The 23,041-nt window shown below is 43.4% G+C and overlaps 1 protein-coding gene across 2 annotated transcripts in view; it reads left to right on the top strand.

Moving 5' to 3' along the window:
* The window catches only part of MOCOS (molybdenum cofactor sulfurase), a 728,537-nt gene that overhangs the window by 687,126 nt on the left and 18,370 nt on the right, over nucleotides 1-23,041 (top strand). For both annotated transcript variants that reach the window (XM_029589863.1, XM_029589864.1), the window contains one exon: nucleotides 12,340-12,478. In XM_029589863.1, the coding sequence (XP_029445723.1) occupies nucleotides 12,340-12,478 (139 nt within the window). The remainder of the gene's footprint in view (nucleotides 1-12,339; nucleotides 12,479-23,041) is intronic.

Raw genomic sequence — 23,041 nt, 5'->3', positions numbered from 1 at the left:
CCCCTATGAGGAAAGACTAAAGAGGTTAGGACTTTTCAGCTTGGAGAAGAGACGACTGAGGGGGGATATGATAGAGGTGTTTAAAATCATGAGAGGTCTAGAACGGGTAGATGTGAATCGGTTATTTACTCTTTCAGATAGTAGAAAGACTAGGGGACACTCCATGAAGTTAGCATGGGGCACATTTAAAACTAATCGGAGAAAGTTCTTTTTTACTCAACGCACAATTAAACTCTGGAATTTGTTGCCAGAGAATGTGGTTCGTGCAGTTAGTATAGCTGTGTTTAAAAAAGGATTGGATAAGTTCTTGGAGGAGAAGTCCATTACCTGCTATTAAGTTCACTTAGAGAATAGCCACTGCCATTAGCAATGGTTACATGGAATAGACTTAGTTTTTGGGTACTTGCCAGGTTCTTATGGCCTGGATTGGCCACTGTTGGAAACAGGATGCTGGGCTTGATGGACCCTTGGTCTGACCCAGTATGGCATTTTCTTATGTTCTTATGTTCTTATGAGTTTGTGTATGCTTGTGTGCCTGTGAGAACCTGTATGTCACACGTATAGGCTCTCAAGGGCATGCACACACACTCACAAAATGTATCTGTGAGGGTGAGGGAAAGGGAGCCTGTGTATGTTAGAGAGAGGGAATGTGTGAGAGAATGAATTTGTTATTGTGCATGTGTGAGAGAGAGAAGATAACATTTTTGCATCCCTACCTCCCAAACTCCAGAACAATCTCAGGGTGACTGGAAATCAGATCTCAGTTTTAATTATTGGATATAATTGGATGATTCTGCTCTTTCTAAATATTTAATTATTTTTTTTTGGCGGGGGGTGAATAGAACATTTTTTTATTATTGGATTTTTTATTCAGCAGATATTTTGAAATTTTTTTATTGGTGTTTTTGACAATTTTTTTATTGGTGTTTTTGACAATTTTTTTATATTCTATTCTTTAATTGATTTGAAATATTCTTTTTATGTATATGATTTTACTATTATGATTTATGATTTATATTTCTTGATTTTATTATTTAAAATTTTATGAAGAATGTTACTGTCTATGTTTTTCCATTGTTGCTCTGCATTTAGAGGCTGGCTTGTTGTGGGTTCCAATTTAGTTCTTCTCAGCACATTTCTGTTGATACTTTCTGACTTCTTTATTGTGTTTATTTGGTCAGGGTCTCTCTGTGTTCTGCATATGTGACCGAGGTAAGGTATTTTGCTGGCATGTAATTTCTGTGTAGGGATCTATGGCAACCTCATTTCCTAAAAAGAGTTTTATTGGTGCTCTAGGACTTGGTGTAATATGTGCAGTGTTGCCTTTTCATAAATAAGGTTGTTAGGGTTGTTTTGGTATGGGAGGTTTACTATATTGTATTGGTAATTCTGTTTATTCATGGCTTTCTGAGGGCCAATCCCACACCCAGCATGCATTACAAAAAGACTAATTTCTTTGGAGTTCCATTTTTGTTGAATTTTCTGGTTGGCACCATAGGAGTGTAGGTATTTTTTTTTTCATTTTTTATTTCTGAATTTTCAATAAAGAACATATATTAATAGAACATTAACAGTATACAGATTATGATATTCCATATAATTGTAATTATAAATGTTTCAGGAATAATAATAGTCCTCATTTTCTGTATTTTCTCAAGGCAATTCCAGGGAAAGAAATTTCTACATGAGCGATTTAAAGGAATCACAATATTGAAAAAAGACATTTTTCTCATTACATTCAGAGATAAACAACTTAGACCTTATTTAATTGCTCTATTAACCAGTTCTCATACTTGGGGGGTGAGAATCCAGGAAATATTGCAATTGGGATACCTCATGAAACACATATTTTTGTTCTAAGTATTTTAATTCACATCTACAGGGGAATTTTAATATAAATCCAGCCCCCCTTGCTAGAATTTCTGATTTTAACCAGAAACTCCTTCCTTTTTAATTGAGTAGTCCTTGAGAGGGCTGGATATATCCATACTTGTTGTCCGTGGAACCTCTCAAGACGATGCCTGAGAAATAATCGGAGAACAGTATCCCTCTCAGTTGAGAACAAGAAAGATACAAAAAGTGTACCCCTAGTAGATTTATCAGTATCAATTGATGTTTCTATCACCTCGGTCAAATTAATTGGCACCTCTGGTTGCATATTTCCCAATTGATTTTCTCTATTTCTCAAAGGGATATAGTAAGCCTTTGCTAAAGCGGGTAGCAATTGTTTTGGTATTTTTAATACAAATTGCATATAATCCTTAAACATTTCAGCAGCTGATGTTAAATTCTGCAAAGGAAAATTCAATACCCTAAGATTAGGGTATCTTAATGAATTTTCTAGAAATTCTAATTTCTTTTCATTAATCACTTCAGATTTAACCATTGTTTTTTGTATCATTTCCACTTTTCCCAACCTATCTTCAGCTAAGACTACTTTATTATTACAACAGAAAACAGAGTTCTCTACATTTAATATTCTCTGTTGGAAATTACTAGTATTCAAGGTTAACTTTATTATTGCCTGTTCCAGGAACTTAATTGCAGACCATAACGTGTCCATAGTGACCTCTGAAGATTTTTGATGTAAAATAATCTCTGGTTCTGACCTGTTTTCTTTCCTACCCCCTGTGGGAGGGTCTCCACTCCTTAAAAGTTCTTTCATATTATTACCTATATCCTCAGTGCCCTCATCCAACATAAGAGGGCCAGTGAGACTTTCTATATTTATACATGGTAGGGAGGGAGTCATAGGTGCTCTGGGGCTTAGAGAGATGGCTTCAGCCTGTAGGTTTACTTCTCGCTCTGAAGCATCATCTACTGCGGCTCCTTCCACCGGCTTGTCAGTTGGTGCCGTAAAGAAGGAGGAAATTTGAGGCTGAGATGGAGTGGATAAGGGAGTTGAGGTTTGAATCACCCTTAACTGTGCCTTTCTTTTAGTATGTGGCATCTTATTATAATAACCAATTATTTCAAATTCTCCTTCTTTATGGATCTCTGTTTAAATTTTTCAAATCCCTGGGTTGAGGGGGGTTTGAGGAGAGAGGAATATATGGTAATGATTACTTACAAAGTCTCTTAGAACCACTTCACTAGTCAAGGAGTTCCTCCGAGCCTGGAATTCAGGCAAAAATTCCAACAAAGCCCCTTTGGCGCTCGTGGCTTTGGCAGCGCACCGGTGGCTCCTGCGCGCCGTAGGAAGGGCCGCTTTTGTAGGTCTTCTGGGGCCCTTAGATGACGTCACCAATGCGACTCCATTCCGATTCAGGGTCTGGGTGACGCCGACTCCTTCAAAGTTTCACAAGCGGAAAGATCAGGAAATAATTATAGCAGTTCCTCGGGTTACCCTTCTCTCTTCTCCCCGAGGATTAACTGCAGAAGGGGCCGCTTTTGTAGGTCTTCCGGGGCCCTTAGATGACGTCACCGATGTGACTCCGTTCCGATACAGGGTCGGGGCGACGCCAACTCCTTCAAAGTTCCACAAGCGGAAAGATCAGGAAATAATTATAGCAGTTCCTCGGGTTACCTCTCTCCTCTCCCCCAGTGTATGTAAATATAATATGTATGTTGTGATATTTTTGCATCAGAAACTGTAATTTTGAATGTTCTTTTTCATGCAAAATTTGTTATAAATGCAATAATTTAATTGTGTGTCTCTGTAAAGGATGTGGGAGTGTGTGTGTGTGCGGGGGGAGTGTGGTGGTGTATATGCAAGGCTGTACGTTTTGCCTAGGGTACCTAATTCCCTTCCCTATCCATGAGTTCTGGTGTGTGTGTGAGAGGGGGGGGGGGGGGGGGGGGGGGGGCTTAAGTTTAACCAGGCAGCACTGATATTCAATGTTAACTGGTTAAACTTACCCGAGTAAATCTGTTTGGAAGAACAGCTGTCCAGAGCTTACCCAGGTTAACTTCTACTCCTGCTACTGTAATTTGGTATAAATTAAAATTCACTCACCATACCATGAGCACCGCCCAGGCTGATCCTTATACAAATGTCATCATATCTGGGCATCAAACATAGTACCTTCTTAAAATTCAGTCTGTTTCAAAACAAAATCAGAGAAAACAGTCAGATGAAACATTTTTTCAAACAAAAAGTCATCTTTATTTTTATTTTAAAAAGAAGCTCCCTTCTCTAAAAAAAAATAGTTTGCTCAAAGGGAATAACATTTATAAATGTACAAAATAATTATATCTTTTCTTTATCCCTTTTGTATTTGAATTAGTTGGCAGAATTAATCTTCAGCTCTGAAGACCTCAAGGAACGTGTTTTAAAACTGGTAGAGAAGGGGAAATTAATTCAATTGTGAAGTATAGTAAAACGCTTCTGAACCACTGAATGGAATCTGTGTGGGTCATCCATTCCACTGTTGTTTTCCAGTTGCAGATCCGCTTCCCTGAAATTAGAAAGGAAAATTTGAGTCCCTTTGTGAATAAAAACCAAGACAAGAAATGTCAGGCTATTAAAAAAAAAAGTCACATTAATATTATTCCCTAGCCTTTTTAAGTCTCAGCTCATAGGCAGATATTAGCATAAACAATAGATACATGATTTGTAAAGGAAGCATAAAGTCTCCCCATGGTGGATTTAGCCATTGGTATTTTTCAGAGAAGATTCCTTTGTTGTATAAAATTTCACAAAATATTTGATGTTGAATGCAGCTTATTTAAAAAGCACTGGTGTTGCTAACCTTGAAGGCAGAAAGGCATAGTTCTCTCTTTGTAAGTCAACAGCTTCCGGTGTCTGTTCTTTGGTTGCAGATGAGGGAGATGAGTCTACAAAAGCAAACTGTTTGGACAGTTTGGACAGTACAATAAGACCTCATCTGGCATATTGCATCTAGTTGTGGAGGTTGTAACTGAAAAGATATAGACAAAGTGAATGCAGTCCAGAGAAGGGCAACAAAAATGGTGCAGGGTCTGCACCAAAAGTCCTATGGGATGAAACCTAAATATGGATACCCTAGCAGAGAGAAGAGACAGGGGAATATGATAGTAGAAATGTGCATTTGTTTTTGTTCTTTAATTTTTAATGTGCACTCTTTGTCAGGCAGTAGCTTCCAGTGTCTGCTCTTTGGTTGCAGATGATTTTATGCTTCCCCTATTATTTGCTGTACAGACAGAAATGGAGGGCTTGAAAAATGAGCAGCAGAAAAATAGCCCTGAGATTGTTATTACCTAAACTAGAGCTCCGTACCGGGCCAATGCACCCATTAGAGCACCAACCATTAGGGTACCAGCTCAAAACCCTGTCTGCTAGCCGAAGTCACAGAGGAATGCAACCAAGTGGGGCCAAGAGAGTGGAGTCCATCCCACTAGCGGCCAAAGAGAGGCCCAACAGAGCTGCTGAAAATGAGGAAAGAAGCCTGGCAAGTCTTTGAGCAGAGTCCATTGAGTTTATAGCCAAAGATAAGGAAAGGGGGCCATGAGCAGTGCCCATCCCGCTTGCAGCTGAAGATTAAGCCTAGTGGTGCCTTGAGTACAGCCCATCCCGCTCATGGCCAAAGATTAGGCTCAGCAGGGCTGTGAGCAGAGTCCATCCTGCTTGCTGCAGATTAGGAGAGAGGCCTGATGGGCTAAGAACAGAGTTCAACATGCATGCAGCCAAACATTTGGCCTAGTGAGACCATAAATGGAGCCCATCCCACTTTCAGCTGAAGATCAGGAGATTTGCCCAGCGGGCCATGAGCAAAGCTCATCCCAGTTATGGTCAAAGATCAGCTGCAAGTGGGGCATGGTCCTACCGAACCTAAAAACACAGAGGGTCTGTCTGTCTGCATATGTGACTGAATTTTAGGTATACTGCTAGCATGTAGTTCTGTGTAGGGTTCTATAGCAGATAGGCTTGTTCTTTTTTTCTTAATAGGAAAAGTGTTTTATTAGTGTTTTAGGGCTTAATGTAATACTTTTCATTGGTAGGGTTGTTACTATTTGAGTGCTAGTAGTTAGTGCTATTTTGCTATGGGAGTATGGGAGGTTTACTATATTGTAATTGTAATTCACTTTACTAATGGCTTTAAGTGCCAAGCCTACACCGAACATGCATTACAATAGGCCTAATACCATATGGTTTCCAAATATCTTTTTGCATTGTAGCAGGGTTTTCTGTATGTACCGTTGTAAGTGATATTTTTACCTCAGAAAACTATACTTAAATGTTCTTTTTCATGTAAAATCTAATATTATAAATGAATAATTTTTACTTGTGTGGGGGGTAGGCTAGGAGAGGAGGTAAAAGTTGGGGGTAGGGGTGGGGAGGCACAAGGCTGAAAGTTTGCCTTCACCATTGCAATGGCCTTGGCTCCATGTTTAATAAGACCTCAACTGTGAAGATTCCAGGACAACAAACCAGAAAATGTCACTTTTCTTAGGAGAGCATGAAGTAAAGGAGCCTGAACACTTCAGCATGGCATCTAGTGCAGAAAGTGTTTCAAACTCCATATAAAACAGGTTTCACATTCTTCAGCTCAGCAGTAGACAGAGTTGGAATTCAGGAAGGGACAAGCAGAGTTGGAATTCAGGAAGGGACAAGCTGGAGAGCCACCAAGCCACAGGGGGCTCTGCAGCTCACCCAAATGCAAAGAGAGCATGGTTCAGTTAGTAGAGATCTTCAAGCCATGAAGACATCAAAGACAATCAGCATGGAACCTATGAATGGCAAGCACTTGTAGGCCCTGTAGCAACCCCACCCCTTGCACAGATTTCCTAAGAAACAGGAAGCCCACATAGAAGAAGGGGATGGAACCACCACAGGCCTATGGGGTGCTTGCAGACCCACAGTCTCCACAATGATTTTCGCCGATGCTTTGGCAACCTACATATCACATTTGCCATTTGCCAGGAGCCAACAAAAAAAAAGATGAGAGAGGAGAGGTGAGGGACTAGGGATTGGTAGGAGGTAGAACACCCAAGAACAGGCCGAGTGGAGAAAAGGAGGGAGAGCACCAGAAGGGACAATTATTAGTAAGAAAGCACCTAACAAGGGACCATGGGGTAAGAATAGGAGAGAGAACGTGCAGGAATAGGCCATGGGGAGGGGAGGGCAGGAGAAAGTGTACTCTGTAATGGGGGAAAAACACTAGAAAGGGCTATGAGGAGAAGGCAGTTGGAAGAGCACCCAGGAAGAGGTCATCAGGTAGGAGAGAAGGGAGCTCAAACAAGAAGAAGCTATTCGGGGGAGGGCAGGAGGATGAGAATCCAAGAAGGGGCCATGGGAAGGACAGGAGCGAGATCACTCAGGAAGAAGTAATGGAGGAGACAGAGCAGAAAGGACAGCATCCAAGAAGAGCGGGACACACCCTAGACTTAATATTTCTCAACAACGGCATAACTTTCAATAATAACCCTAAATGCGTCCCTGTCCCATGGTCTGACCACCACCTCATCTCTGCCGAACTTCATATCAAAGATCAGCCTCGTCCCATCTACCCAACTACCACTATACGATACAGGAAACCCTGCTCCATAGACAGTCTCAATAATCTGCTCTCTAAAGAACTTGACAGACTGGAACTCACAGATGCATCCTCAGCAATCAATTCCTGGCTCAAGATTACAAACGAGGTCGCAGACCTATCCTGCCCCTCCATCTCCAAATCCTTGAAATCACCCCAAACCAACAGACATCCATGGTACACTCCAACACTCAAAATCCTTAAACAAGAACTTCGGAAAAAAGAAAACAGTTGGCGCAAGTCCCCTTCCATCATCACAACCCTAAACTACAAATCCCACCTCAACTCATACAGACTAGCCATCCTCAAGGCCAAAAAAGACTTCTTTGCAAAAAAAATCCACAATTTCGCATTTGACTCCAAAGCCTTATTCTCATTTGTATCATCTCTAACTAAACCCTCTCCACCTATCATCCCAGACGAACAAGCAGCCAACAAAGCTTTGGAACTAGCAATCTACTTTGATAAAAAGATCACCAATCTCCTTAAGCCAATCTCCACCCAACAGCCAACACCAACACCCCTCAGCACCACACAACATAATAAAGGATACAGCCTATCATCGTTCGAGACCCCATCATCACTGGAAATTGAAACCATCCTCAACAAGCTTAAACCCTCATCGCATCCACTGGATACCATACCCTCCAACCTTCTACTATCAACTCCTAACACTATATCCAAAGCACTAGCAGATATCATCAACTGCTCTTTAACTCAAGGAAAGGTCCCAGATCAACTCAAAATAGCCATTCTGAAACCCTTATTAAAAAAAACCTAACCTTTCCACGGCTGACCCGCAAACTTCCGCCCCATCGCCAACCTTCCCTTATCTCAAGAGTGATGGAAAGATTCGTCAACAAGCAACTGTCTGAATACCTAGAGGAGAACAATATACTCTCCCCTTTCCAGTTCGGCTTTAGGAAATCGCAAAACACAGAAGCCCTACTGGCATCGTTATCTGACACCGTACTCCTCAATCTTGAAAAAAACCAACCATACCTTCTCGCTCTTCTCGACCTATCTGCCGCATTCGACACAGTCAATCATGCCATCCTTCTCGAGCGGCTATCCGATATAGGAATTCAAGGAGAGGCTCATAGCTGGTTTCAATCGTTTCTGGAGAATAGATTCTATAAAGTCAAGATCAACAACGAAGAATCACCTCCCATTAAATCAATCCGAGGAGTACCACAAGGATCATCTCTCTCCCCTACCCTTTTTAATATCTACCTGCTCCCACTCTGCCACCTACTCTCCAACCTTAAGCTAAAGCATTATATTTTCGCTGATGACATTCAGATACTCCTCCCCATCACAGAATCACTACAAAAAACATGGGCACATTGGAACAATTGCTTACAATCCATCAACACTCTGTTATCCAGCCTGAACCTCATACTCAACTCAAATAAAACAGAAATCCTCATCATCTCACCTGACGGAAAAAACCATACTCTCATCAACTCCCAAAGCACATCTCAATTCGCAAAATCATCCATTAACCACTCCCCTTCCGTCAGAGACTTAGGGGTGCGTCTCGACAATCAATTCAACCTTAAATCCTTCGTCTCCAATACAACAAAAGAATGTTATTTTAAACTTCAAGTACTCAAAAATCTGAAACCTCTCCTCCACTTCAGTGACTTCCGTCTAGTAGTGCAGTCTATAATTCTATCCAAATTAGACTACTGCAACTCGCTCCTGTTAGGTCTACCGATCACAGCTACAAAACCCTTACAGATGGTGCAGAACGCTGCCGCGAGGTTACTCACCAACACAAATAAAAGAGCCCACATAACACCTATTCTCTACAGTCTGCACTGGCTACCCATAAAAGCCAGAATCACATTCAAGACATTATCAATGATCCACAAGGATATTACGGGCACCGCACACCTAAACCTAAACTCGCAACTCCGACCTCACACATCACAAAGACCTATCAGATTCAACTACAAAGGTTCCTTATACGCTCCCCCGATCAAAACTTCACGATCTAAACGAGCACTTTCCTCAGCTGGGCCCACCCTCTGGAACTCATTACCACCGGATCTACGCCAAGAAACCTGTCATATAACTTTTAAGAAAATTTAAAAACGTGGCTCTTCCGGCAAGCATTTCCAGAATCGCAGGAACACTCTGACACGGGCCAAAGAGCAAAAGAGTAAAATTAGTTCACTACAAGTTCCATGACCACACCTCAAGTTCCACGACCGCCCACACCTCTTCAAGGCCCGATTACACCTCATCTGGACAACCCACTTACAACCCACTTGTAGTGAAAGCTACCTCATCTGGACAACCCACTTACAACACACCTGTAGGGAAAGCCTCCCGCATGGATGCACTAATTCTTTAGTTCATGCATTACTGATATCTAAACTCATAAACATTGGTCACTGTTCAGCTCATCATTTATTTTTAGTTATCTCCACTGTTTTTTTAGTTATCTCCACTGTTCAGCTCATCATTTATTTTTAGTTATCTCCACATGAATCCATGTTATTTGACAGCCCACCTGTTTGATTGTTCCACTTGTGGATGCATTAATTCTTTAGCCTATGCATTACTCATAACCAGGCACATAAACATTGGTCCCTGATACCTGTATATCCCAAATTAACACATCATTTATTCTTAGTTATTCTCTACATGTTTCACGTATCATAACGAGTTACTGTTGTCTTTATATATATATTTTATACTATTCTATTTATTATTTATTTTATTTCAAGTTAGTTATTTACACCATTATCTATTTTATTACATGTTATTTACTATATAGATTCTCGTCATTTGATGAGTCACTGTTGTTTATTTAATATTTATTCTCATGTTCTGAAACTCCGTTTATTGTAACGCCTCACTGCGATTGTTTTGTTTTATGTAAACCGACCTGATTTGATATTTGTATCGAGAACGTCGGTATATAAAAATGCTAAATAAATAAATAAATAAATAAATAAGAGGCCATTGGAGGGAGGGCAGAAATGAAAGGACTGAGGAATAAGCCATGTGGGGGAAGGCAGGATTGAAAATATACTGGAAGGGGCAGGAGGGGGACGGTAAAAGGGAGAGCACCCAAGAAGGGGGCCATCTGAGGAAAGAGCAGACGCATGGAAATTAGGAAGAAGGTCAGGAGGAGAAGGTCTGGGAAGGGGTTATTGAAAGGGAAAGAGGACAGGAAGGAAGACAACCAGGAATGAGGCATTTGGGGGAAGGTAGGATGGAGATTATGAAGGAAGGGGGAGGATAGGAGAGAGAGCAACCAAGAAGGGACAGTCATGGTGGAGAAAACACCCTGAAAGGTGTTGGGGGTGAGAGGAAAATGGTCAGGAGAAAAGGCATATGGAAAGGGATCATGGAGGAGAGAAGGAAAGGGACTCATGAAGGGAGGGCATGAGGGAAGGCACTTTAGGAAGGTTTCATTAGAAGAAGAGCAGGAAGTTGAGCATTCAGGAAGGGGCCACAAGAGGACAGGGCAAGAGGGAGAGCACTTTGGAAAAGGGAGCATGAAGAGGGAGAGGATTTGAAAAGGAGTGATGTGGGAGACTCCAGGGAGGGGCAAAGGGCAGGGGAGAGAATGTCAGGGAATGGGCAATGAGTGAAGGGCAGGAGGGAAGTATTCCTGAGATCCAGAGCCCAATCCCAAGTTTCTGTTCTAGCAGTAGGAGGTATCTTAGTCCTTTATCAGAGATGACCAAAAGGAGGAAGGATTGAAATATGTATTAATAGAACATTTTGACAAAATTACTTCTTAGAAAAGTCACATTTAGGCAATAGTCCTATTTAAAAAGACAACTTGTGAGAAGTAGCAAGCATGGTGTTTAATGCATAGTGGTAGCTATGTTTAAGATGCAGTGTACATCTGTGCATCATGGGTCAGACTCATCAGGTATCATGCACTTTGTTCAAAGATTGAAAACATGAATGCGTCAAGTTTGGTTCATGAGTTTTTCTCATGTTTTTCTGGCATTTTCATACCTCAGTCTTAAAGTTCAATGTGTTTTTTTCTAATGGGTGAATTTTAAAAGCCCGGCACGCGCCAAAGCTGGGAGATTCGCGAGTATGTCCAGCTGGCACCCACCACCTCAATTTTAAAGATGCCCAAGTATGCACATATCTCCCAGTATGTGCACAAATAAGAAGTTGCAAAAAGGGACGGGACATGGGCATTCCGGGACTTTAACACGAAATGTGCGCGTAAGTATTCATAAGCATAAGAGCGCGCCGGGGTCCCCAGCCATGTAACTTTACTACTGCTAGTGAGCAGGGTTTTACAGGTTGTGCAAATAGGGGGAAAGGGAAGCTTTTAAACTAGGGGTTTCAGTAGTATGACCCTTTATTTGGGCAAACTGGGTACAAACTGGGGAAACTGGTAATTGCATCAGAACGTGTGTCTACTAAAATCCCCCCGCTTACATGATTCTTCCTGGTGGGGAAGGCAGTGTTCTTTCCCTCAGTGATTTTAGCTCAGTCACTGCACAGAGATCTGGGAGTTTACAGGACACCTCACCTCTTCCTACCTAGTGAGCTGTGCATGTTCTCCCAGACCATTAGCCACTGAAATTCAAACCCCCCACGTGTTATCCATCTATTCTACTCTTAGGGTTGCCTTGCCAACTGGCTCCAGATGCTCCAAACAGTATTGATCCAGTCCTTGATTTACCCCTATTGCATAAAGTAACCTGCAGATTGTCCAATCATAAAATTACTGTTGACGTAAAAGCAATTTTTTGTCATATTGCACTAATGACAAAACCCAAGCACTGTACTTCGTATTCATGTCAATAAGGTAAAATATTTAATTGACTTATTTCCTTCTGCTTCCCTTTCCTTTTATACTCCCTCTCTTTTCCAACTCTGGATATGCACTGAACAGTGAAGAGAGTGAACTAGAAGAAACACAACACATAAACGAACTAATTGAGCGTTTCCGTGCCAACCTTGTGATTACCGGGAGCCGGCCTTTTGAAGAAGAAGAATGGGCTGAAGTTTCAATTTCTGGCCTGAATTTCGAGGTATGGTCTGATTGTGTTAGAATCAGCAGTCAGTCATCCTGTGCAGTTTCAAAGATTTGTGGCAAAAGGAAAAAGCAATATTTTAATGGTAGTGTCAAAGGCATAGACCTTAATTCTGCAAATGCTAGAAATTGTATGTAAGGGTAAATCTCCATGAGACAGGGCCAAATATCCCTAATTCAACTCAAATATCTTTTTTGTACGATGAGAAAAAATTGCCATAGTCTGATTATTTTCTTGCTCTTCAGCTATGTACATGGCTCAAGGATTTTGCAGAATTAAGACCATAGTATTTGGGTTGGTTGTTTTTTGTTTTTTTTTAAATATAAAGAAGTTCAATTTGATTTTTTAAATGCCAAGAGACCCTGCCCTGCTGAGCAAATAAATTTTATCTGGTTAATACAATCCAGCTACAATTTAATCAGAAGAAAAGACGAAGGGTGGGGTGGGATATTCCAGAAGGATGACTGAAATTTATCTGGCTAGCACCAATAAACTGTAAATAACTACATGGCATGGATCCCCAACAGTACAGAACTGAGACACTGCTGTCAGGCTCTTCAGATTGGTGTTCCCAAAAGCTTACATTTATTTGAAGTATGCTTAGTAGGAGAATTATCGCCCCAATTTAAGAAGAAGCTAAAACACACCTGTTTTTGCAAGGATTTGATTTCTTTGAGATTACTGCTTAGTGCTGCTTTCATTTGTACTATATACGGTTTTTACTGGATGACTGTTATTCCTGAATGTATTTGTTTGATTATATGAGATTTTAATACTATAGTATTTTACTGTAACTTATTAATATTTTAATTGTTAATTGCCTTGATTTTTAAGAAAGAATGGCAATTGATCAAATAAACTAACTACCTAAGAATGAAAAACACATGTTATTTACAGTCAGTGTTCTTGCTAGTGCTGACCAGGTATATTCTCTTCTCCCCTTTATCCTCTCTATTACACATTTGGACTTCACAATGGGTGTTACGATCCTGGCCGTGGACCCCATCCTGCGGACAGGCCCTCACCTCTTCTCCAGCGCTGCTCTCTCTCTTGCGGCCCGGACTGCTGCCGAGCCGCACTTCCTTGTGTCTTCGCAGCCTTGCTGCCACTGCTGCCACTGCTGCTGCTTCCTTCTCTGCGGCTGGAGAGAAGGAAGCAGCGAAGGAGAGAAGGAATTCCTCCTTCGGGGGAATTCCCCATCGGGATTCCCCTCCTCCGCAGCCCGGGTGCCACCGCCGGAGTTCCTCTTCACGGCAGGGAGCCGTCGCCGCAGTCTCATCTTCGGGGCACAGTCTGGCCCAGCGCAGTTCCTCTTCAGCGGCAGGAGCCACCTCCGGCCTTCTTCTTCTTCTTCACCAACGTGGCAGGACGCTGCTGCAGGCCTTGACTCTGCCCACCTACCTCCGGGGCTTCCTCTAGGGGTGGGCCACGCATCTCTCTTCTGCTTTTAAAGGTCCAGAGACAGGAAGTCCTCCTGTTCCCTACTGATGACGTCTTCAGGGCTCTTCCTGGTCCTGCCCTATATAAAGGCCATGCTTCAGTCCTGCAGGGCCTTCGGACGGAGTTACGACCTCTCCGCTTTCCATCTTCAGAGTTACACCATCTTCGGAGTTACACCATCTTTGGAGTTATGTCTGCTCCATAATCCATCCTTGGAGTTTCACCCTCTACGGAGTTCCACCGCATCCATCGTGGTCCACCTTGCTGCTCCTGTCTGGAAGACTTCATGTTCTATGTCTTCTTTTTCCTGAGGTCTTCATCCGACGCTCCAGGTTTCATTCCTCATTGGACTGTCTTCGTGGTATGTTCCAGTCCTTGGCTTCCCTTCCTGTAAGCCTTGGGGTTCCTCATTGGTACCTAGATGTCCCAGACATTCCTGATGTCCAGATGTCCTCTGGGTCCAGAGATCTAGATGTCCAGGTGTCCAGATGTCCTTCGTCCTGATGTCCGTCTGTCCAGAGACCCTGATGTCCAGTTGTCTTCTCGTTCCGAGATCCAGATATCCAGATGTCCATGTGACCTGCGCTTGAGGCTTCCCCTCTTGCGTATCTTCTATCTCCCCTTCCTGAAGTATCTGCCAGCAGTCTTGCCATCCCCCGGACTTCTCCTCCAGTTGTCCTTTGCAGAAGCGTCTGGTGTCAGTCTTCAGGTGACCGGAATCGTCTCCGGTTGGACTTCTTTCAAGTGCTGCCAGGACTTCCTTCTCTATCTTGTGCACGTCCCGCTCTCCGTGTGGTCCGTGACCAGTCTTTCAGGTTGTGTAGGGCACATAGTGGGACAGGATGGTCCATGACCAGTCCACGTTGGGCTGTGTAGGGCATCCTGAGGGACATCAGTCTCCCAAGTCTCCAAGAGTCTCATCACATTCAAGTCTTCGAGTGTCTCCCCTCGTCCAAGTCTTCAAGAGCATTATCTTGTTCAAGTCTTCAAGTGTCTCCCCTCGTCCAAGTCCTCAAGAGTTTTGTCTTGTCCAAGTCCTCAAGAGTATTGTCCAAGTCTTCATGTCTTCAAGAGTCTCGTCTCATGTCATCCAGTCTAGGAGTCCTCTTCTTGTCCAAGTTCCAGGAGTCCTAGTTTCCCGATGTACGCTGACTCTTTGACTCTCTCGGGTCCAGAATCTCCTACTCCGGTACCTTGCCTCAGAGTTTCCAGCCCTCTGTGATCTCTAGTATGTGTTGGTTCAACAGAGGGTTGACCCACTTCGTCCTCCTCCTGTGTTCTTGCTCCACCCATGCTTGTACTTGCTCACCTGCTTTGGAGTGTGTCTTGGGGCTCCTCCCTGAGCCATATCGAGGCCCAAGGGCTCACTCTCTCTCAGGAGAAAGCGATTTTGCCTCCACATCCTTCCCAGGGCTCACTAGGTGCGTCCATAACAATGGGTTAGTTAAAGTTTTGGGCAGTGGATCCTAGAACACAAGTGATATAAATTTTTTTTAGAGCAGAAAAGATTCCATCAGTATCTAGCCCAGGTGGTTAGGTGCAGCAGTGTGCTACTGTTTGGTCACCATGCCAAAATGGAAAAGTTTAATACTCCCATCTCATTGGAGCATGATCAAAGGTAGATAGGGATGCCAGTACCCATATGGTTTCTACTCATAGATTTAATGAAAATATGATCCAGGTTACTATTGAAACATGTCCACTGTATTACATGCAAACCACTCCTGGAACCAATCCGGTTGCTTAGGGCTGCAGTTGGTTAAAAATTCCTGTACAGAAGAAGGAGTTATGGGGGTAATTCTGAATCCCCACAGTACCTGATGATTCTTCCTTCATTGCCGCTGTCAAATAGTCTCCCCTTCAATAAAGCACTAGCAACAGCTTTCTTTCTCTCTTCCTTACCCTCCCCACCCCCATTCTGCTGGAGAAGTCTGTGGAATTCTCTCAGAGATCCCAGTAAACCCTCAACTGGACAAAATAATTTCTCATTTCATCAAAGGGGTGACAGGATCATACCAGTTCCTTGCACCAGGGTAATGTATTTGTCTAGTTATATTATGAGCCCCAGGTCCACCTTCTTATCAGATACATGGGCTGTTTTGGGTGTTCGGGATTCCCAGCAGGAGGAAAGTGAATTCTTTCAGGGCCCTTAGGTTTGTGGAATAGAGATGTGAATCGTGTGCCCGATCGTCTTAACGATCGGGCTCGGCTAGAGGGGGGAAAAAAATCTGATCATGGGTGATGTGGGTGATGTGAATCGGAATTTGTTATTTTTTTTGTAGTGAGGCCCGACCTTTAAAATTAACCCCTTACCTTCCCCCACCCTCCCGAACCCCCCCAAAACTTTTTACGATTACCTGGTGGTCCAGTGGGGGCGTGGGGACCAATCTCCCGCTCTTGGGCCATCGGCGCTATTTTGGCTGCCACTCAAAAATGGCGCTGATAGCCCGATAAAAAAAAAACCCACCCGACCCTTTAAAAATGACCTCTTAGCTTCCCCCACCCTCCCGAGCCCCCCAAAACATACCTGGTGGTCCCGGGAGCGATCTCCCATTCTCAGGCCGTCGGCTGCCACTCATAAAGATGGCACCGATGGCCCTTTGCCCTTACCATATGACAGGGAATCCGTGCCATTGACTGGCTCCTGTCACATGGTAGGAGCACTGGATGGCCGGCGCCGTCTTTAAAGATGGCAGCAGCCATCTTTACGATGGCCGCAGCCATCTTTAAATACGGTGGCGGCCATCTTTAAAGATGGCACCGGCCAGCCAGTGCTCCTACCATGTGACAGGGGCCGGCCAATGGCACGGATACCCTGTCATATGGTAAGGGCAAAGGGCCTTCGGTGCCATCTTTATGGGTGGCAGCCGACGGCCTGAGAATGGGAGATCGCTCCCGGGACCACCACTAGACCACAGGTATGTTTTGGGGGGATCGGGAGGGTGGGGGAAGCTAAGGGGTCGTTTTTAAAGGGTCGGGTGGGGGTTTTTTTATCGGGCCATCGGCGCCATTTTTGAGTGGCAGCCAAAATGGCGCCGATGGACCGAGAGCAGGAGATTGGTCCCCGCGTCCCCACTGGACCACCAGGTACTCGTAAAAAGTTTTGGGGGGGTTCGGGAGGGTGGGGGAAGGTAAGGGATTCGTTTTATAGGGTCGGGGTGGGTTTAGGGGTTTTTTTGGTGTGCCGGTTTTCCCCGCCCTCCCCCCTCCCCCGATTTACGATTTTTCACGATAAATCGGGGGAATTTCTATTGTATCGTGACTCTTAACGATTTTTGACAATTTAAAATATATCTGACGATTATTTTAAATATTCAAAAAACGATTCACATCCCTATTGTGGAATATCCTCTGGCACATCCCAGTTGAGGTTGTTCAAAATAAATTATTTTTCTTGGGTACATGATTGAGATGAATAATTTGGCAAACCATACACTTTCATCTGGTGCATTCAATACAGAAATCAAACTTCAAAAACACAATCAGTAATTACAATCAGAGAAATCCTTTGCCCTAGGGAATCCTTTCATCCAACTCCCTCACAGTATTCTTTTTAGAGGTGATCCTCCTCTCAGATTTTCCCTGTATTAGTACCTGGTTCATGGTGTTCAGATCTCTGTAGCCATCAGAAGAAAACTAGAAAATTCTCCTGAATAATTAAAGACACGCTCCTAATCTCTCTTCCTTATGTTAACTCTGTAGCAGTTCCACAATCCTAGCAGATACCCCTTTGACTCTAAAAAGAAAATCCACCTATAAGGCAATCATGGCAGCTCTTCAGTGAAATCAAGTAATATGGAACTAACTTCCTTGTCATCACTCTTCATCTTTCACTCTCAGGATCCTCTTGGTCCCCCAAGAAATCTTCCTAATCCTTAAATCCTGGGAAGAACACCATTGAACCCCAGCTACTTTCCGTTATTTATTTATTTATTTATTTATTTAAATTGCTTGTTAACCACCTGTCCAATTCCGAAGAACCACCCAAGTTTTTGAGACTTGACAGTTTCCCTAAAAGGAGACATTATGTTTTCCTTTTTTATTTTTTTTAATTTTTAATTTATTGCATTTCTTATAATTATTACAAGATACAGTGAGTGCCAGGGGAACATAACAGTCAAAGAATTCAAATCTTAGTACAATATATACCCCAGCATCATATCATTAACAAGGATAATAAAAGAAAATATTAGAAAACATTGACAATTAGTAAACGTTATGGAGCAACATAGGAATAAAAACATTTAACTAATATTCTTCCTAGTACTCCTTCATTTATTCCTTTTAATCCCTTAATTACAGCCCTTCGGGGTGTGTGTCAAGAAATGTTCGTAATTGTTCAGGGACATTAAAGATGTATGAATTTTGTTGGTATTTTATATAGCATTTGCAGGGATAGCGTAAAGAGAATTGAGCCCCTCTATCTAATACTTCCTTTCGAAGTGCAATAAAGTTTTTTCGCCTAAGTTGTGTTATTCGCATGACATCAGGGAATATTCTCACTGGCGCTCCATAAAAATCTAATTTTTGTTGTCGAAAATGGAGTTTCAACACTTCATCTCTCTCTGATTGGGACATAAATTGTACCAGTAGGGTGGATCTACTTTCAATTTTAGATTCATATGATTTCTCTAGAAAATCAGTCAGGTTAAAGCTTTCTGCAACCTTTACATTTTTATCCTCTTTAGCCTGTTGTAAATAATAGGCCTTAGATAGTTTGGGCATGGAATTTTCTGAATATTTTAAGATGTTTTTTAAGTAACTGTTAAACAATATGGATGTGAATCGTGTCCTCGATCGTCTTAACGATCGATTTCGGCTGGGAGGGGGAGGGAATCGTATTGTTGCCGTTTGGGGGGGTAAAATATCGTGAAAAATCGTGAAAAATCGTGAAAAATCTAAAAATCTAAAAATCGCAAAACCGGCACATTAAAACCCCCTAAAACCCACCCCCGACCCTTTAAATTAAATCCCCCACCCTCCCGAACCCCCCCCCCAAATGAGTTAAATAACCTGCGGGTCCAGCGGCGGTCCGGAACGGCAGTGGTCCGGAACGGGCTCCTGCTCCTGAATCTTGTTGTCTTCAGCCGGCGCCATTTTCCAAAATGGCGCCGAAAAATGGCGGCGGCCATAGACGAACACGATTGGACGGCAGGAGGTCCTTCCGGACCCCCGCTGGACTTTTGGCAAGTCTCGTGGGGGTCAGGAGGCCCCCCACAAGCTGGCCAAAAGTTCCTGGAGGTCCAGCGGGGGTCAGGGAGCGATTTCCCACCGCGAATCGTTTTCGTACGGAAAATGGCGCCGGCAGGAGATCGACTGCAGGAGGTCGTTCAGCGAGGGTTCCGGCGCCTCGCTGAACAACCTCCTGCAGTCGATCTCCTGCCGGCGCCATTTTCCGTACGAAAACGATTCGCGGCGGGAAATCGCTCCCTGACCCCCACTGGACCTCCAGGAACTTTTGGCCAGCTTGTGGGGGGCCTCCTGACCCCCACGAGACTTGCCAAAAGTCCAGCGGGGGTCCGGAAGGACCTCCTGCCGTCCAATCGTGTTCGTCTATGGCCGCCGCCATTTTTCGGCGCCATTTTGGAAAATGGCGCCGGCTGAAGACAACAAGATTCAGGAGCAGGAGCCCGTTCCGGACCGCTGCCGTTCCGGACCGCCGCTGGACCCGCAAGTTATTTAACTCATTTGGGGGGGGTTCGGGAGGGTGGGGGATTTAATTTAAAGGGTCGGGGGTGGGTTTTAGGGGGTTTTAGTGTGCCGGCTCACGATTCTAACGATTTATAACGATAAATCGTTAGAATCTCTATTGTATTGTGTTCCATAACGGTTTAAGACGATATTAAAATTATCGGACGATAATTTTAATCGTCCTAAAACGATTCACATCCCTATTAAACAAGTCCACTGGAGTAACCAGATGGACTTGTGGAAAATTTAATATTCTTAAATTCAGTTTTCTACTCAAGTTCTCTATCATTTCTATTCTCCCTTCATGTTCTTGTATTGATTTTATTACATTAACCTGTGTTTTCTGTATTCCCCCCATTTTTTCATCAATAGTGTTAACATTCTTCTCTAAGCTTTCAATTTTCCCTTGCATAGATGCATTTTTATTTAATACTTCTTGCACATTTAAAGTTAACTTATTAATTGATTTCTGCATTTTCATAATCATCAATCCCAGTTCCTCCAAAGTTAATTTCTTTGGAACTATCTCTAATATATCTTGTCCCATGTTTCTCGAGACAGCTTCCCCAGACTGTTGAGGAGTTCCATTGCCTCCCACTATGTCCGAGCCTTCTCCGGTCTCCCAGGACTTTTGATCTTCATTGTCCATTGAGATTCTTGTTGGTTCTCCAACATCTCTAGAGAGATCGAGTGGGCCTCCTGATATTATTTTGGCATTCTCAGATTCCATAATGGGAGGAGCCGGTTTCTCCGGGGCACCGGGAGTAAGAGATATTTCACTGGCCAAAGCGGCAGACTCCTGCTCCTGGGTCATGCCGCTAGCGGCCCCAACCGGTGTTCTTAATGAAGGAGTTTGAAAGCAATCAGGAATGGTTGCCTGGTACGATTTAACTGGTGTAGAAGTAGCAGAAATTTCTCTAATTTTTGCCTTCCTTTTTGAATGGGGCATGGCACTCTTTCCCAAATAACTTTATCAAACTTCCACAACCCTAAATAGTAATATAACTTATGAATGCTTTCAACTTTAACCCAAGAAGAACTTTTTCTTTACTTATCTTGTCGCCGTTTTCTAAGGCCACTCTCTCTTCGAAGAAACATTTTTCCGCCCAATGCTGTCCCAATCCGGACGAAGCCAGACAAAGCCGTGCGCGCCCCTTGACCGCGCGCGGCTGAACCGTCGCGCCGGCGGTGGCGAGCCGGAGTAGACAGAGTTTTATTGTCTACCGGCTCCTCCTTCTCCGACGTCACCAGCAGCGCCAAATCCGGAAGCAGGTAACAGTAATGAAGCAAACGGGCCTCTCAGCAAGCAGACCCCGAAGAATAGTGTGGCCGTTTTCCTTTTTTAATATTTTCTTTTGCCCGCAGTTAGTTTATGACTGACGTTTATTAATTATATTTAATTAGAACACAGAAATGAAGAAAAGCGTGCAGGCGGGTAACTTGCTGGTGCGGCGGTTATTACCCTTAGCAGAAGGCATGGAGATTACGACCCTTATCAAATAAGCCTTGATGCTGTTAATGCAACTGCCAAAAATAAAAAAAAAAATTCTCCACTTAGTGGGTTTGCCTTTATAGTAAATAGAAAACAAAAATAAACCCCACTAGATCACAACAAATCTAAGTTTTTGAGGACATCATTGCTTATTTAATCCTTTTAAACTCACATCACTTCACATATTTAATATGTGAAGATGGATAGTGATTCAGCCGTTTTGACGCTGTTCGCCGCATGAATCACATTTTTGCTGTTTGCCGTATGAATTAATTGAGAATTGTTTCTTCAGTGATGGATCCTCTGATAAAGGATTTGTTCTGAAACCTGGCCATGTTGGGAGTGCATCATTTGAGCTAAGTAGATTTGTGAGAAATTGACGGAGAACTTTTTAAATTTGGGGGATTTGATTTATAAGGATTTACAGCTTAAATATTTTTCATACAAAGAATTTTTCCAGTGTCATAAATATTACAGAGACTTTTTTAGTCAATTTTAAATGCAATATATGAAAAGATGTTTAAAAAGAATATATATATATATGTTTTGGGGAATATGATCATGTTTTTGAGGTACTGAATCAGTTGCGAAAATAAGGTGGGTGGTGTTGCACTGGAGGTGGACTCTTGGCCTGGTGCAGGATTGGTACGGCCCTCTGGTCGGACCCAGAGAGTGCCTGCCACCAGGAGGCAGAGCACACAAGGCAGAGCTGGAACTTCGCCAATAGCAATCCGGAGTTTCTGCAGGTTGATCCCTTGGGTACCCAGACCGCCTGGACTTAGATGGGTCTCCCGGAAAGGTAGCAGAGAGGTGTGCCCACAACGAACAAAGGTCCGCAGCTGGTGAAGTATGGAGGAGCAAGACTGGAACCAGGATGACCGGAGACCTCTGAAGTGTAGCAGGAGATGAAGGTCCTCCAGGCAAAGTAGGCGGTGCCTATTGGTTCAGCCAGATGTAGGCCACAAGTACTGTCCGAGCAGGCTAGTCTGGTGCTCATGGGAGCAAACAGAATATCCAAGTGTAGCGCAAGGTCAATGCCAGTGTTCTGTCCCCAGTAAAGGGTACATGTTTGTGTCTGTATACATTGCAGCCCACCTGTGTTTACTACAGCCCCTCCCTTCTGAGAACTCGTGACACTTTCTGTAACCCAGGATAAAAGTCCAGGAGCCGTGCCTTTAAAGGGAGTTTGCCTTTAACAGAAGCTCCCTCCCCTCTGCTCCTCCCATTGGGAAAGGATCTGCATGCTCTCTCAACCTAACTTGGGTCTTCTTAAGTGCCTTATTGGCTGAAGGGACTGCCCTTCATGTTCCCCCCTGTATCACACGGATCCAAGGCTCTCCATCATTGGATCTCGCCCCTGGCCCCAGCCCATGGGGACGCTTCCTGTAATCACTCTCCAAGACTGTGAGTCAGTCTCAGCCATGCCATGTAGAAGACATACGTGCTTGTAACCTGTGTTACACGAATGGCTTTTTACATTCCTCCTACCGCTTTAATCCTAAAAGACTAATCAGCTTCAAACCCTCGTCTCCTTACCCTGCATCCGAAGAAACTCCATCTCCCTTCTCCTGCCTACCTCCAGCTACAAAGATCTCTGCCAGAAGCATATGCTTTTGAAAGCAAGAATTGTGAGTAATAGGAAATTATCTATGCAATAAATGATTTCAAACTTAAAGGATCTTTGTTTTGAAGACTGATTGGGAGGGAAGTTAGCTGTTTTGGATGAGAAAACTTGGGAAGTTTTTATTGAGCCACAACAGCCAGTGTATCAGTCCAAGAGTGGTCAGCCAAAGCAAGGGTCAATTCCAAAGTCAGTCTGTATGTGGTCAAGAGAGGTGAAGGTCAGTTCCAGGCAGCAGTCAAACATGGTCAGAAGGCAGGCAGAGGTCGGTTCCAGGCAGCGGTCAAACGTGGTCAGGCAAGCAGGGGTCAGTACC

The sequence above is a fragment of the Rhinatrema bivittatum genome, chromosome 2 (assembly GCF_901001135.1).
Source record: "Rhinatrema bivittatum chromosome 2, aRhiBiv1.1, whole genome shotgun sequence".
Classification (NCBI taxonomy): Eukaryota; Metazoa; Chordata; class Amphibia; order Gymnophiona; family Rhinatrematidae; genus Rhinatrema; species Rhinatrema bivittatum.
Note: the sequence above shows the minus strand (reverse complement) of the source record. Positions and strands in the feature narration are given on the sequence as shown.